The 17,083-nt window shown below is 35.2% G+C and overlaps 3 protein-coding genes across 5 annotated transcripts; 1 reads left to right on the forward strand and 2 right to left on the reverse strand.

The window, feature by feature from the left end:
* LOC110599683 (protein IQ-DOMAIN 30) lies at nucleotides 1–5,649 on the forward strand. Of its 2 annotated transcripts, none has more exons than XM_043950285.1 (8): nucleotides 1–171; nucleotides 342–381; nucleotides 958–1,112; nucleotides 1,711–1,992; nucleotides 2,616–2,819; nucleotides 3,636–3,716; nucleotides 3,886–4,966; nucleotides 5,213–5,649. In XM_043950285.1, exons 3-8 carry the CDS (start codon nucleotides 999–1,001, stop codon nucleotides 5,242–5,244), a joined length of 1,794 nt encoding a protein of 597 aa, XP_043806220.1. In that variant the 5' UTR covers nucleotides 1–171; nucleotides 342–381; nucleotides 958–998; the 3' UTR covers nucleotides 5,245–5,649. The 2 variants fall into 2 exon arrangements, with proteins under 2 accessions (XP_043806220.1, XP_021591901.1); XM_021736209.2 differs by having other exon boundaries at nucleotides 6–171; nucleotides 958–1,082.
* Nucleotides 5,650–7,317: 1,668 nt separating this feature from the next.
* LOC110630944 (vacuolar protein sorting-associated protein 29) lies at nucleotides 7,318–10,482 on the reverse strand. Of its 2 annotated transcripts, none has more exons than XM_021778603.2 (4): nucleotides 10,313–10,482; nucleotides 10,030–10,190; nucleotides 8,208–8,345; nucleotides 7,318–7,845 (listed from the first exon to the last, which is right to left on the reverse strand). In XM_021778603.2, exons 2-4 carry the CDS (start codon nucleotides 10,159–10,161, stop codon nucleotides 7,540–7,542), a joined length of 576 nt encoding a protein of 191 aa, XP_021634295.1. In that variant the 5' UTR covers nucleotides 10,162–10,190; nucleotides 10,313–10,482; the 3' UTR covers nucleotides 7,318–7,539. The 2 variants fall into 2 exon arrangements, with proteins under 2 accessions (XP_021634295.1, XP_021634294.1); XM_021778602.2 differs by having other exon boundaries at nucleotides 10,030–10,197; nucleotides 10,313–10,480.
* Nucleotides 10,483–10,929: 447 nt separating this feature from the next.
* Nucleotides 10,930–13,963, reverse strand: LOC110600256 (probable serine/threonine-protein kinase PBL3). The gene is made up of 6 exons (XM_021737063.2): nucleotides 13,784–13,963; nucleotides 12,414–12,754; nucleotides 12,184–12,319; nucleotides 11,885–12,021; nucleotides 11,681–11,804; nucleotides 10,930–11,480 (listed from the first exon to the last, which is right to left on the reverse strand). Exons 1-6 carry the CDS (start codon nucleotides 13,854–13,856, stop codon nucleotides 11,044–11,046), a joined length of 1,248 nt encoding a protein of 415 aa, XP_021592755.1. The 5' UTR covers nucleotides 13,857–13,963; the 3' UTR covers nucleotides 10,930–11,043.
* Between the last annotated feature and the right edge of the window lie 3,120 nt (nucleotides 13,964–17,083).

Here is a 17,083-nt window from a genome sequence, read left to right on the forward strand (position 1 = left end):
GAGGATCACAAACTGCTATCTTTTCAATATTTTTCAATTTGAGGGATATTTCTAGCTCTGCCAGTGCTACCAGTGACAGAGAGAGCAAGCAAAGCAAAGGCAAAAGGGAATCGATGTCGCTTTAGAATTAGATCACCACATTTCCTTCGTTTGCAAGCGCACTCAATCATGGTACTCTCTCTCTCACTCTCTCTCTCTCTCTCTCTCTCTCTCTCTATAAATCACTTGTATTTTTTTCTATCATCTTGGCAGATCTCAAATCCCTTCTTTTCTTCTTCATTTTTTATTTAATTGTTTATTTTTGGTGATTAATGTTGTTTAATGCTCATGTTTTGACGTAGGAATGGTAGATTTGGGATTTTTAAGTTACACATTTTTCAGGTAAGTTCCAGATCTGGTCTAAATCCAGTTCGTTTTTGCTTTGTAATCCTGTTTTGGCCTTTTCTAGATTGCTCGTTTCTCTGTTTTTGTACCTTGCTTCTTCTTTTAGTAGTTTCTTGATTGGACTAGATCTTTGTTCATGGCAACTTCACTTGCATTCTTCCTCCCTCTGTTCCTTTCTGACTCTGGTCATTTATCTCGTTCGTTGGTAGGCATTTCACCAGATTTAGATCACTTTTTTATTAGGGATTGGGAATGGTAAGTTTTTATAGCCAATTTCTTCTCAGGGGAGAATTCCATGTGGAAATTAGTTGTTTTGAGGGTTGGCAATGCTATCAATTTAATACAATTAAAGTGGAAAGTAAGTTTATTTATTCCTTGTAATTTGCATTGTGAAGCTGTGATTTTATGAAAATGTATTTGATTGGGGTTCAATAGAAAACTGAAGTAATAAATGCAGTGAACTGATTTGTTCAGGGCTTCAGGCATGTCACATGTCGTGGCATTCTCAATTATTTTATCTGTTCAGTTCGCAATTTATGCATGCTGAAACTGTTATCGCATGGAAAATTGCAGGAAGTGGGGTTTGAATTTCTCTGGTTATCATTTATCCAGTCATGGGCAAATCACCTGGGAGATGGATCAAGACTGTACTGTTTGGAAAGAAGCCTTCCAAATCTCATTCTGCAAAAGGGAAGGAGGTACTGTTTCCTCTTCCGCCTTTTCTTTTAGTGAGTATTTGGTGGTAAAATAGTGACAGTTGTCTAGTTGTTGCTATTATCACATCAGACACCTGAAACGCTTTTGATATAAGTATTGATTATTCTATTTGTAACTTTGGATCTCTAAAACTGTAGCTTCACAGTAAGTCTCGTGCCTTTTTTTTCCCCCTTTTTTTGTTCCTGTCTTGATCTTGATGAAGCCGTATTCTCAACCCTGTGCCAGTCTTACCATTGAGGGAAGACCTTATGGATAATAGTAATGCGCCTCAAGCTACCTGTCTAGGCTATGGCTTTTAAGATTATTTATTCTGGAGTTATAACTGGAAATTTAACTTTTTAAGTTTTGGCGGTAATTAAAAAGTTGAAATTATATCTTTTATGACTATTTTCCTCTTACAATTAGCAAACTTATTAGATTTTCTTTTTGTTTTTTTTATTATCTTTTTTCTTCCCCATTTGTGGACTCACTGATTTGTATCCATTTAATTTGGAGCTACTGGTTTGATAAATACCAGTTTGATTTAACTGTTGACTTTCTCCCTTGTGTATCAATATTATTAGTGGGTGCAGATTTTTTTTTTTATGTAACTTTTCTCGTTATATGCAGAGAACTACGAAAGAGAAAGCACTGTTGTCTGCAAAGGCATCAGAAACTGATACTCTTGTAATCTCCCATCCAACCCCTGTTCTCACCATTCGCTCTGAAAGGCAGTTAGAACTTGACAACCAGGAGACTGCAGATTTACCACATGATAGTGGCATACTGTTACCAGTAAATCAGGATGCAGAATTACAAGAGTCTGCACCCCAAACCACATTATCTGATGCTGATAAAGTAAAGCAAGAGGAAGCTGCAACGTTGGCACAAGCTGCATTTAGGGGTTACTTGGTAATATTCTCTTCTTGGAATTAGTACTATTCTAGAATTTTGACTAATTTGGAGCAAACTTGTTGAAATAGCCTCCTCTTAGTTAGACAGCGGTCTGTTTCTTAGGTACTGGGCATTTCCCTGGAGAGTAGCATTGCTAGTTGCACAAGAACTAAAAATGAAAATGACGAGTTTTCCTTCCATCTCATTAACAAGGTTTTTAATACTTGAATGGGGTCCAATTCTTGGAATCTGAAAAAATTATGTTCACTATTTCTGTGTTAAATAGTCTCCTTCTTGCCTCTTCAATTATGGCTCTTCAAACTGTAACGAGAATTTTCTTTAATCTGCTTGCCATCTGATCCCACTATTTTCTTATACGGACTGACAAGATTGTGTAATGGAATTCTTTCCCTGGCATACCAGCCTGTACTCCCTAAAGGAAGGAAAACTCTTACACATGCACTGACATTAACATTTCATGCATGAAAGAGGCATCTCCAACAGCCAAAATGGCTCCCTGGTTGATATTCTAGCCAACTGAATTTTAGTTATTTTATTGTTTGATCTTGCATGTGAGAAACCACATCACTTTATGTTAGTAGAGGCTATACATATACTGATGTAAGCTTATCAATGTGAAGGCTCGTCGGGCATTTCGGGCCCTTAAAGGCATAATAAGGCTCCAGGCGCTTATCCGTGGGCACTTGGTCAGGAGACAAGCTATTGCCACTTTGTGCTGTGTGCTGGGAATTGTCAAGCTGCAGGCACTTGCTCGAGGAATAAAAGTTAGGAAGTCAGATTGTCAGCATGATGTTCTTAAAAGATGCAATGTGGTGAAGCCTCTGGTAATTTCTTGATTAATCACCCCTATGGTCAATTACTAATCATGCCAGATCTTACATCATGAATGTCATTGGGAAGTGTGAGCCTATCTTCTAATTATGGCTCATTCAAACCTGTAATACATTGATTGTTTGATAGTTGAGTTAAACATATGACATATGCCCTTCATTTGTATTCCTACACGTGGTGGTTGGACATGGGGTGCATCTAAATGGTATGGGACTATGATCTTAGAATTAGATGTTCTTAAGTATTATACTGGAGCAGCCCAATTATCATATTAATTCTAAGCCCATTAAATTACGGTGACATGTAGATTGTTGTTGTAAAGTTTAAATCTTTCTCAATATTGGAAAAATCAGTTTTCTCACAAAGTTATCCTACAAATTAGATGAGTTTAAGTTGGTGATTTTTCTAATTGTGTATCTAAGAATTATATTTTTAAATATTGTTATTTCGGAGGTTTAGTTATACCTTGGATCACATTCCATGTGCATTTGAGCGAGAGGGAGATCCATAGGTCTGTTTCTTTTTGTAGTATCTTTTATTCTTTTGTTCAGCCTTTGCTAGATTGCATGGGTCTAAATATGACTCAGTAGTGAGTAAGCTGGCCTGATGCCCAGAATATTGCATTACAAATCAAATTTGTCTTTAATGCTCAATATGTATCTTGGAAAAAGTTAAAAGAGTTTAACCTGTACCATCACTTTTCTGTTGTTGAATGGGTCTTGTCCTAACCTCTTGGTGAGAGTAGCTGGCATTCTTCATGTTTCACTTTGCTCATAGTTTAATTTCTATATGATACCTGTTTTCCACAGGAGGGCAAGCTTGGAAATCTTGATGGAGCTAATGTTTCTATCCAAAGAGCAAGGCTATCATCAAATGCTTTTGTTCACAAGGTAAGATAGGCGGCATGTCATGGCTGTGGAAAGGGGCATAATATTCCTTTCTTTTGGACAAGTGATTTATGAAAATCAACTAGACAGATGGATTATTATGCTGTTCTATATTACATCTTGGTTTATTTGCATTTCTTATCCATTTAATATCTGCTGGGTGTCTCTTCAGCTTGTGGATTCATCACCGGCTGTGATGCCTTTACGCATTTATTATGACTCTGTGGAACCAAATTCAGTTCCAAACTGGTTAGAACGTTGGTCAGCATCTCGCTTTTGGAAACCAATTCCGCAGCCAAAGAAAATTTCTCATCCAAAAACTCAGAGAAAGCAGGTTAATGGTCATATGCCAGAAGCAGAAACTGGTAGGCCAAAGCGCAGTGTTCGGAGGGTCCCTGCTGCAAATGTTGATAATAATTCGGTCCAAGCAATCTCTGAACTTGAGAAGCCCAAGCGCAATCTTAGAAAAGCTTCAAGCCATCCATCTGATACAGTGCAGGAAAATCCACAAAATGAGTTTGAAAAGGTAAAACGTAACTTGAGAAAGGTTCATAACCCGATAATTGAAAGCTCTGTTCAGCCGGAGTTAGAAATTGAGAAACCAAACCAAAGCTTGGAAAAGGTATCAGACATTTCTGGTGATAATCTTTTGAGACAGAATATGAATAATTCAGGGGAGAAGACTAAGAAAGAAACAAGCCCACCAACACCCAAACTGTCTGTTGTGGTGAGGAGCGAATCAACCTTGATAGCAACTCAATTGCCTGATGTAGGAACAACTACTGAAACACTAGGAATAAATGAAGCATCTGAATTACTTGGTGATCAAACCCTGGTTGAATCGATGCCTTCGGTAGAGAATGGTGGTAAAGATGAGAATGATGGTAAAGATGAGAATACTCCTGTTACAAATGGTGAGTTAAGCCATAAGGAAGATCAAATAATCAATGAGAATCATAAATTCAGCAAGAAAACCTCTAGTCTGGCAAAGCAAGAACATGCGGAGAATGGGTTGCAGAGCAGTCCAGCACTCCCAAGCTATATGGCAGCCACTGAATCTGCCAAGGCAAAACTAAGAGCACAAGGTTCTCCAAGGTTTAACCAAGATGGAGCTGAGAAAAATAATATTGTTCGGCGCCATTCTCTTCCATCTTCAACAAATAGCAAAATCAGCTCACAATCACCAAGGACACGTACTGTTCATTCTGGCAGCAAAGTGGGAAGTAAAAGTGACAGATCGAAAGAAGGAAATGGTATGATATTTGAACTTCTCATTTGAATTGCTGGTTTTTGCTTTATAATGGAATGCCCTGGAATGCTTCATATTTCTTGGCGAAATGACTTAAATCAGTTTCAGTCAGATTATTTAGTTCTAACTAGTAGCAGCTGAATATGCAGCTTAGCTATATGTTGTTTGAAAATGGAAAACTATTTAGCTATCAAACTTAAGACCTTCTGTTTTGCATGTAACATAACTCCAATCTTTTCAATTTTTGCAGCCAAGGCAACCCAGGCTGGGTGGAGGAGGTGATCTTGGGTTTCAAGGGGTTAGCCTGAGGAGCTGAGTTCTGATTTCATCTTCTGTTATCGTTTTTGTGTCTGTGATGTAAGATTATGTTGTAAAACAAAAAAATGTGGTCTACAGTTGGAAGGTGTGTTGGGCCCAGAGTCTTTTTTAGATTTTGCTGCAGTAGGTATCTGGGAGTGAATGTACATCATAGGTTTTGAATTATTCGTTGTGCTACAGTCATACATTTATTCTAAACTGTGGTTGGTTTTGAGGTGATCTCTTCAGCTGTTAATAATGTAACTTTCTTTGCTTGTGTTTCATCTGCGTAGATGTTCGTGACTGTAATTAAACTAGCTTGTGTGTACTTGGGCCCGCGTTGAACATCAAATGTAGTTGCTCGTGTCGTGTATACACTTTAGTTTCCTATGCATAAGTGTTCGGGATGTAATTTCAGTTGAAGGGATTGCAATGTCACCCACTACAAAAGATTCGCGACGTTATGCTTATACATATGTAATCGGATTATAAAAATGAAAAAAATATCATGGACTGGTCCCGGGCATAAATTATCAATAAATCTTGCATATTATATTTTTTAATAAAATTAAACTTTATTTTATTAATACTTATTACTAAAATGCTGTTTTTATTAAAACCTAATTTTAGTATCATTTGAATAATTCAAACCTGTTAGCAAATAGCAACTAAAAATTGTTTGATAGCTAACGCGTGACCAAACATCCTTGGGTGTATTATGCTTACTTCTATTGTTATATGCTTGGGTCATTTCTTTAATAATAGCAAACTAGGTTAATCCTTATGCAATGGCTTTAAAATAAAAAAGTTTGGTGATCCCTTTATATTTTGGTGAATTGAGTTTGATCTTGCTTGAATAAATGAACCCACACAAATTTGAACTTGTTCTTTATCATACCAACCGAAATAAAATGAGCATATTCTGATATAGGATAAAATCTCGCACAGCTTTGAATGAGAGAAAGAAGTGTGAACCCTGAACTACATATATATGATACATTTGATTAATTAGTTAAGAACAACGGTGCTTGAAATTATTTGCTCAAATTTGTTGATAACTTCTCGTTTAAATTCTTTGCTAGGGACAATTTAGCTCAAGAAACGGTAAGAGAAATGAGGAGCAAAAGGAATGAAGCTAATATCAATGGGTTTTAATTCATTGACACTAGAGTGTCTTCATTATTGGAAGATTTTAAGTTCAAATTTCAGTCGATCAATTGTACCAAAAAAAAAAAAGGTAATTACTACTCAGGACTTTCTATCCAAAACAAACTATTTGGCATTCGGGTGGCTTCCGTCCCAATCGATATGTCCTCCAAGCATACCACACATTGTCTGGAAGAGTCTTTATCAGTTTTTATCTTCTCTAGCGCTTCAATCGTTGACATGCTAGCGCCAGTGAATCTCAAGGCCTGCGACTCCAGGAAAGCACGAGCCCCATCGGAAGCTGTATCACTGTCAGTTGATTGTATAGTCCTCGGATGCACAACCATAGGAATAAATAACCATTCTGTCCAACTCTCGACTTTCTTGTGCACATTCTGCTATTTTCTTTATCATTATGGGATGAACATATAAAGGCATGTTCATCTCTGAAAGGTCATTATGGTGTTACCAAGAAGTGTTACTTTTTCACTTGAAATACCTTCAATATTGTAACGTCAGCACTGCTGGTACCTGATTCCGTTGAATCGAATGGAATAATGTGGGAATATATTTGGATCAAGAACACTGCTCCTTGCGACCAATGATCCATGTCTTCATCTTCACCCAGCCATGGTAGCAATGAATATTGACGGCGGCGACGGCAGGTGATGGAGACCATGATACTTTGATGCCCAAACTGCACTTGGGTAACCTGTTTTATTTTTATTTGTTTATTGCGATCAAAACTTGTGATAGCGTCTAATGTAAGGGAATTAGCGATCAATAAGCCATTTCATTGCAAACTGTTTACCCATTACTTAAATCTGTTGCTAAATTTAAAGTTCACAATTTTTTTTTAAAAATTTTGTTAATAAACTAATAACTTCTTGTAAAATCTATTGCTAAACTACAGACGATAAAAGCACTTGATTACTAAATTAGCAACATGTTCAACCATATTTCTATAGAGAACAAAAAAAAACCTAGAAATTCTTATGGTTGGTCAATCAATAACGACAACAACTAAACAAAAGCTTCCAGAACTCAAAACTTGCACAAATGGTGGATTACATAGATTACAAGCTGAGATCAGAGTTTGAGGAAATTTAAAGCAAAAGCTGGTGAGCTATAGCTTCAATGAGCAGGGTGAGTAGTGGTAGTTGCCTTCTTAAAATCAATCTTGTCAACTTTAACCTCTCCATCAATGAGTTCATACACATACACCACGACCCGTGAGCCATCAATGTCCATGAGCACAAAGCTAGGATTTACATCATAAGTAATGCTGCTGTAGGCACCTGTGGCAGACCCTGGGTTTATAACAACTCCTCCTTCATGTTTGTAAGCTGTGAATTGATGTGTATGACCGGTCACGAGTATGTCTACATCCAGTTGTCTCTGGAGCATTGCTAGTGAGTCTAAGTCCCCCCATGGAATAACCTTTAAAACATCAAGCCAAAAATCAGGAAAGGATGAAATAGGACAAAATCAGAAAACAATGCACTTGAAGAGCAAATTTATTGGCAAGAATCTTATTGCAAATTGTTTCTTTCAAATAGAAAATTGAACCATTAGCTTCTTCACCTCTCTCTCTCTCTCTCTCTTTCCCTAGTGGATTTAGCCATTCTCCATAAAATACAAGCCTCTACTTTGCATTTAAATTGTTCCTAACTCTATCAGACCACTATTAGTTTGAAGCCTCAACAAATAGCTTCATCCATGTCAAACTGTCAATTGTAAAATAAATAGACAATTAAAAAAACAGATGTCATCTTTTAACACAGAGAGAAGGAAAATCAGACCTGATGTCCATGGCAAACGCCCAACTTGAATTGACCAATAGTAAGCGTTTTGGTCTCTGGATATCGCATTTCTTCATCATATTCACCTCGAGTAATATGCAAGTCAGGACAAAGAGTCTTCAAATAGTCATGAACTTCCTGAACTTAATAGAAGATTCTGAGTCAGAGTGATGTATTTTGGTCATCTATAAACAAGCACTTAAGGATTCACATTATATCAAAGGATAGGTTGAATAAATGAAAACAGCACTGGACATTTTCTCCATTCTAAAGGAAATTTACACCTATTGGAGCTCAAATCCACAAAACCTTTTAAGCATAAAAACAAAAACAGGCCAGCAAACCAGCAGTACTGTCTGAGTAACCATTTAAATGTGTGTCAAACATCAAACATGGAAAAGAATAGCCTATTAAGCGAACAAGCAAGCACTAAATTAAAGTTACAGGTTTGAAAAAATCCATTTCCTAAAAATTTGGTTACAAGTGTTGTAACTGCATGAAGAGGTGAATTCAGAGTAGATGACAAATGAGATCCGAAACCTACTATCTACTGTTTGAATGAAAATGGACGCTTGCCTCATCTCATATAGATGGAATAGATATGAATAACTACCACCAAAGAATCCTATTACAGTATTACTGAGCAGAAAAATCAAGTAAGCCAGACATGACAAATAAACTAGTTAAATAAGCATCTTATTATCTCTGCAATAGTTTCAGATATTTTAAGGACAATAGTATTGGCAGAATATTGTGCTCATGATCCATTAGTGACCAGTGGGACTTTGTAACAGAACAAAACAAATGTCTACAGCAAGGCTGTCCTAAAAATGTCTACAGCATTAGCCCCATGTTCATTGCTTATTAAATGTTACAAACAAAATTTACAGAATTGCATCTCCTATTTTCATTTTTTGTACCTCATGGGGGATAAGTTTAGGATTAGAATTGACCAAAATATTCATTGAAAAAAGGAGTATAGGCAGTTTCACAGATTTTGACAAAGGCACCAATCAAGAGATTCCAATGCAGGAAACAAGTTCAAACTAATGTGATTTCCATAACAAAAGTCAGAAATAAGTTCTCAACTTTGGATTAACGTCATCATTATTGATTCCTGGTAGGACTTGGGATGCATCATCAAATGGTAGATCAAGAACCCCTAATATGCATTTAACATGCATGAAGTGGACACCAAACAAGAAATTCAAAGAGGATAAGTTGAACTTCAACATCAACTCATAAAACCCATAAGTTATAGTCCAATATGCTGAAAAAAACAGAAGTGCTTCAGTATCCTCAAGCACAAGAAAACTCAGTTCAGAATATGGACTTAAGTGATCTAAGGGCCCCTAATTGCACATTACAGAGTAAAGAGATCAAGAAACAAAGCAGAAATTTCAAAATTAGCACCCATCTTAGTAGAGTTGCATATTTCAGAAGGTTTCAGGACGTCATTTTAATTCATTACAACGAAATCAGGGCCTCTCACAGATACGTTAAAGTTTCCCCCTAGTTTAAAATGCTTAGTACATCAAAATCATTAAATTTATCTAACTGTGTACTGAACAACAGCGTCTCATATTTAACTCCATAAATTACATCTCTTCTTAGTCTCTAAACAAATCAAATCTCAGGTTAATTAAGTGAACCACCTTGGTTAAGCTCGATTGCTTCTTTATTTTTCAGGTCCCAAATGAGGATCCTTTTAGTTTTCAACAAAACAGAGCCCAAACAATAACTCACTCCTCCCTCATTTTTGATGCGCCAATAGAAACTAACCCAGCAAAACTTAACCAAGAAAACCCACTAAGGCACGTACTTTGATACAAAGATTGCCTGTGCAAATAATGTGTTGGATCTTGCCAGGAACAAGCATTGACTTAAACTTGGCAGGCAGATCGGCTGCTCTGTGTGGTATGTGTAAATCCCCCAAAGCTAACACCAACACCATTTCCTAAGCCTCCAAAAAGCAAATCCCACCTATAGTCTAGCATGAACAAAGATTAAAAGTGATCAAATCATGCAAAGATGTTAAATTCTTTATCAAACTTTAAAACGTGAAGGTCAATGCTAAGGAAACGAAAAATAAGAGATTTCATTACCTGAAGGATTTAAGTAGTTTTGCATAAACCGACGCTACTGAAGTTCAAACACAAAACAATGAAACGAGGAGGACGTTAATGAATTTTTAGGTACCTAAAACCTTGCCTCTGTGTTTCTGTCGATGAGAACCGTTTTATTTGATTAGTAGCTGAAAGCTTGTAACGGCGTCGTCTTTAATGGCCCAGGAGGTCACGAGGACCCATAACAGCCTGTTGGGAAGCATCTTTTATCATTTTTATGGGTTCAATTGACCCCAGTGCACAAAAATATGTTTTTTAATTACTGACCATTATACTTCTATATTTTATTAAAATTAATTATTTAATTTTTATTTTAAATTATTTAATTAAAAAATATTTACATATTTTATAAAGTTAAATTTTTTAGTCTTATAAAAAATATTAATCAGCTTATTTTTACTTTAAATATTTATATTATTTATTCCCAATAATTTTAACAATATATATATATATATATTTTAAAAAAATTATACTATTTAATTTTTTATTTAAAATAAGTTGATTAACTTTTATTAATAAAATGATTAAAAAATTTAATTTTAATTTTTAATAAAGATACATTTATCTTTTGCAAAATTCTTTTTGTCATTTAAAGCTCACTCAATCATAAGGCACAGTGTTGCTTGGCTGTAGTAACTATGGCAAAATGCCTGTATATATAGGATACAACAAAAGAGATTTACATTGGTGTAGACATGGAGAACTCCAATTCAACATCCACTGAGGAATTTCAGATGAGGGGAGTTCATATGTGTAGGTGAAGGTTCATTATCTCTTAATGGAGACCTGGCGGTAGGATTTTGTTGCTGTGACAAGAAGCGGGAGGGGCTGGTTCCCTGTTTGGTAATAACTGGGAGCTCTTCTAAAGTAGCTAAAACCTCAGACATTGGTGGCCGGAGTTTAGCCTCACTGATACAATGGAAAGCAAGAAGTGCAACCATGAAAGCTTCCCTCTGCGGGTACTGCCCCTCCAACTCTGTATCCATAATCCTGAACAACTTCCGCCTATCACCCAAATAGGGTTTTGTCCAATCCACCAGGTTCTGTTCCAGCCCCACTTTTGTTTTGTCAAGAGCACGGCGTCCTGTCAGCAACTCCAGCAACACAACCCCAAAGCTATAGACATCACACCTAGCAGTTAGTCTGCCTGCTCACCATCACAAGTCTTTAATTAGTGCACTGTTGCAAATAAAATATGATTGGTTCCTATTGTCCAAAAGATGCCTTGCGATCACAAGTGAGTTAATTATGTGATTTTCATTTGAAAGGCAAGGGAACATTCAGGAATTTACAAATGGGTGCTAGAGTAGTCATATATTGATGCTAATTCAAAGCTGACAAGCCAACCTGTAGCGATGTATTCAGGGGCAGCATAGCCTTGCGTACCCAGGACTCGAGTGGAAACATGAGAACGATCACCAGTTGGGCCTGCTTTTGCCAAGCCAAAATCTGAAAGTTTTGCATTGAATTCCTGCACACACAATACAGGAAACGTTCTAAAATGCTAAGCATAATAGAAAAAAAAGTAGTAATTGTTTTTAGGCATCATACCGAATCTAAGAGGATATTGGATGCCTTAAAATCACGATATATAACTTGTTGCTCAGAGTCATGCAGGAAGGAGAGCCCTCGAGCAGCACCTATGGCAACTTTGATCCTTAATGCCCAGGACAGTGGTTGGGCACCTCCTGCAAATAACAAGCTTTCATAATTAAGAACTAAATGCATAGTGTTTTCAGGGTTAGATCATGTCCTTTTAATTGTGTGGAAACTCACTCATTTTAGTGAGTACCGGCAATCAAAACTGAAAAATTGTAAAATCAAAGAAAGTCATTCTCTGAAGCAATTACTTCTAAACAGATGATTCTCAAGGCTGCCTTTGGGCATGTACTCATAAACCAAAAGCCGATTTTCACCGTCCAGGCAGTACCCAATAAGCTTTACCAGATTGGGATGATGAAGCTGACCAAGATAATTAACCTCAGACTGCAAGCAACAGGCAACAATGAATATATTTAAATGAAAAAGAAAAAAGAAAAAAGACGCACTTGCTGGCCGAAAAAGAAAAGAAGAAACCTACCAGCCACTCCTGATGCCCCTGAAAGCCTTCTGGTTTAAGTTTCTTGACAGCAACAACCATCCCTTGACCAGAGCTTGCAGCACCAAGGGTTTGCTCATCGATCCATCCCTTGTAAACATCACCAAAGCCTCCTTCGCCAATGAGATTATCAGGACGAAAACTTCTCGTTGCATTCTTAAGATCATTGAGTGTGAAGGCTTTCAAATGTGGAGACGATAATATGTCCCCTTCAGATCTTGGAGGAGGGGGAGTTCTAATTACTTCCTCTTCAAAATTAGCCAGAAGTTTTGGACTTGAAAGAGCAGAAAGATACATATTTCTGTCGGAAACACCTGCAATTCCTGTAAAGAGTTGCATGTAAGGTCATAAAAATATCCTTCATATTTATATACTTGCAGCATCTGAATCCATTAAAGACAGCTGCAAATGAAATGTTTATTTGCAGATAATTGCAAAGAGTTCAATAACAGCAGCCATTGCAATCCAAAGCAGATAACAGCTTATGTCTTTGCAAAACACAATTAAAGATTGACTGCATATGCTTGCATAAATCCCATCACCTTGAAGTGATCACTCTATATTATCATATAAACAATCAAATATGATCCAAGATATGACTAAACATTGTTAATTATACATCTCGAAGGAGAAATGAGTTACCTCATTTATATGCAATTGAGACACTTCATGAAATGAATATGATGATCACATGTCAGAGAAAATTTCTGAAACAACATCCTAACTTCTGGGACCAGATCGCCAGAATGTTGAAGTATTAAATGCATTGATTAATCAGTTATGAAAATGCAAGCAGATTGAAAATGAAGCTGTGCTTTATCACGGGCAAACAGAAGAAACAGGGTCTAAGCAGAGTGAAAAACTCTGATTAAAACGAAGCCTCAGTATTTCAGTTAAGATAATTTAGTAGTTAGTTCTTGTGTTGTCTAAGGTTTTGCTGCAGAAGATATCCCTTGGGGACTTAATAAGAGAAGGAAATCGAAATGAAGCATGCTTGTCAATGAACAAATTGTGAATTAAAATCAGAAATTTCTTACTAAGAACATTCAGCAGGAACTTCAAATAATCAAAACTGAACGTTAAAAGAAGATCCAAGCACAAACTCGGTCATTGAAGTTATCATCCTCCATTCTTCATAGCATTAAATCCCAGTACCACTAAGTAGTTCTATGCACTTCTACAAGCAGAAGAAAAGACTAAACTTTCTCCAAAGCACAACAGACAAAAAGGTCCAAAAAAGGGCTCTATTATGCTAGGATGTCTGAAAAAGAGCAATGAACAAAGGCAAAAACAAAAACCCAGTTGCATCTCCTAACGAGAAAACAAGAAGGGAAAGTACCCAGAAATACCACCTGAAGTTTTCTGCTGATATGTGAAGGAATTCTCCCTATTGTTAGTAAGCACAACAGCACAACAGTTCCCCATTGAAGCTTGCTGCTTCTTGCTTTGTTCAGAACAAACAGAAAGAAAACAGTGCAGTATTCTTTGTGGGTTACTGATGATTAAACCGGAAAATGCTTATGCTTCTTGTTCTTCTCTTATTCGCAGTGAAGCGAAAAAACAGGAAGTTGCAAAACGATGCAGTTTTTCTTAAATTAATATTTTTCTTTGATACAATTGAGGATTTAGAGACGGTTTTCGAGCGACAACTACTTGCATACATACAAACAAACTTAACGAACGTGTCCGCTAGCGCCCATCTAGGGGGAAGCATCTGCTTTTGTTATTATGACCAAAATACCCCTTGTATATTATTAAATTTACGTAGTTTTAATAGCTTGTTTGTCATTGTAATGGCCTTTGATCAAGTAAACTTAGCAAGAGTTTAAGGAGGGCAGATTTGACAATGTGGCTGCCGGAATTATATTTCTATATATTTCATTTCATGCAAGACAAGGGTGTTCAACTCAAGGAATTATATCGGGAGGTTTTGTAGCTTGTGGAGACTTTTATTTTAAAATCAAACAAAAGCACTTCATCTTTTGTTAATTAATGTTACACTTTAGCAAATTAAAAAAAAGATATATATATATATAAACAATGTTATAATTAATATTACACTTAAGAAAAGGCTAAAAAATACAAAGTTCTCTTCACTCCAACCAAAATCCTAATCAATCGGGTCAGGTTCAATTTCAAAGAGCAACCCGGCCTCATGAAAAGGAGGAGTAGGAGGGTGCCTCCAGTGATGATGTTTATCTGCTAGAAAAAGCTACCAAAACCCAAACTGAGAAGAGAAACTTCTCATACAGACAGTAATACAGCAAAACTATAGGCTTACGCTTCTTGAAGTCTCTTCATATTATTTAGTTTTTACAAGCCACACAAATCACATACACAAAATAATTTAAGTAAAGTGTTAAATTTTTTTATTTATAATAATAATGATAAAATAGAGTTCGGAAAAGACCAGAATGATAGTGGTGAGTGTCCAAAAAAATATCATCACCAAACATTTGAGTTTTTAAAACCTTTATAAGAATTTTATTTTAAATCAATATGAAATTTAACACGCGCTCTCAAGTGTAGAATTACACTAAAGTATGAAATATTTATGAACCGAAAAATATAAAAAATTAATTTCAATAGAAATTAAATTAAGCAAAAAATCTAAGTCAAGCACGTTAAGACTCATTAAACACTAATCTGCCAAAGAAAAAATTAAAAAAATATGTATTCCACCGACTAATTGAGAGAGGAAAGGAAAATAGAGGAAAAAACAAATCTCTTTCAGAGGGAAGAATGGTATACTTATAATATGAGCTTATAGGTCACTCCAATTGGGCCAAACAAATAGTGTGAAGCACTAATGGCTTTTGTGAAACCTAATATAACTAGATACTTAAACCTAAGTAGGGGTGGGCACTTTAAATCGATCGAATCGAATTAATTTTAAAATTTAGTTCGATTTGATTTTTAATTTTAAAAATTTTAGTTATTTTGGTTTGGTTTGATTTTGATCAGAAAAAATTAAAAAAATAGAATCGACCTAATTAATGATAATAATATGTTATTTTAATAATATAGAGAAATTAAATTATATTAAAATTAAAATATTTTAATTAAATTTTAAAATATTAAAAATAAAGTGTAAAAAATAAAAAAATTATTAAAAATCGAAACCGATCAAACCGAATCGAATCAGATCAATTCAATTCAATTTGGTTTCTGATCAAAATCAATTCGGTTCGATTTTTATAAATTTTATTCGGTTTAATTTTAAACCGAAACGACTGAATGCTCACCCCTAAACTTAAGGGCTTAAATAAACCTAATAGCTTATATTATTTCTGGTTAATTAATTCATATTCGAATTAATTAATCCACGATCACTTAATTCTTATTTATCCATTTTAAAAACTAAATCATAATTGATTAAAAAAAAAACTAAATCATAATTAATTATCATCTCATGTAAAATAGAAACTTTTGTTTTTCAGTTAATTAATTAATTGCATGTCTCTCTTAATCCTTTTTATTTCAATTTGGCTTCATACTTTATTAACCATTAGAAAAAAAATTATTTTATGATATAAATAAGTTATAAAAAAAATAAATACTTATGATTTTATTGAAGAAAAAATATAGAAAAAAAAAAGAATATATTTTGCATTATATATAAATAAATAATAATAAGTTATAGTGGAGGACAAAGTCAATGAAGCTTATCAGCATGCAGCTTTATGAGGTTATATTTTAGTGAAAGAGGCAGAAGTACCCATACTCTCTCGCAAAAGAAGAAGAATATACAACCCTATATATACTCCCATACTCCCAGCAAATATGGAGTCCCTCGGTACTTTTCTCTCTGTATATTTGGTTTTCCAGATGCTGTTTTTGACAACCACATTGATCTAGCTAATGGCTTTGGCCTTCATCAGAGATCCCCACTCACACTGCCCAACATCGCATTGCTCACTGCATTACTTTATTATCAATTGCATTTTAATTATTAGTATATATAATTCCTAAAATTTGTTAATTATTTATCATAGTCTTAATAATTAATTTGCAACTTGTCAACTTAACCCACAAACTTAGTGGTTATACTAATTAATAAATAAAATTTATGCTTCTTATTGATTACGTTAATATGGAACTTTAGACTTCAGATTAAGTTCATCTGTGTATATGGGTATCAGTATCACATGATAATCTCGAATTCCCATGTAATTATTAATTAACCACATTAATTATACTAATTAAAGCTGTCCCATTTAAAATAGTAGATGCTTAATATATAAAATATCTAGCAGAATTCATTTTTTATAATTTTACACTTTAAATCTCTCTGTACAATCCCTATTATTTTGAGTAAGATGAGTTTTTTAATCTCTTTTAAGTTAAAACAGATAGTAAAAATGGAACATATAATTAAAAATCATCACCAGTGAGTAAGTCATGGGATCTGTGATTAGCTAATATCATCAGCTAAGAGCTTAACCATGGCTGCTTCTGAAACTTCACTGTTCAAAACCCAAACTATATGTGAGAGAATGTATAGATATCAAATTCAATGGATCTTCACGCCGCTAGACATTTTTGTTTTTATTTTCATTGTCATTAGAAGCAGAGAATTTTTATGACTTGCACATCCAATCCTCGGTAGATCCAATTAATCCATAAGTTAGAATTTTGCTTGCTTAATTCAT

The sequence above is a fragment of the Manihot esculenta genome, chromosome 14, assembly GCF_001659605.2.
Source record: "Manihot esculenta cultivar AM560-2 chromosome 14, M.esculenta_v8, whole genome shotgun sequence".
Taxonomy (NCBI): domain Eukaryota; kingdom Viridiplantae; phylum Streptophyta; class Magnoliopsida; order Malpighiales; family Euphorbiaceae; genus Manihot; species Manihot esculenta.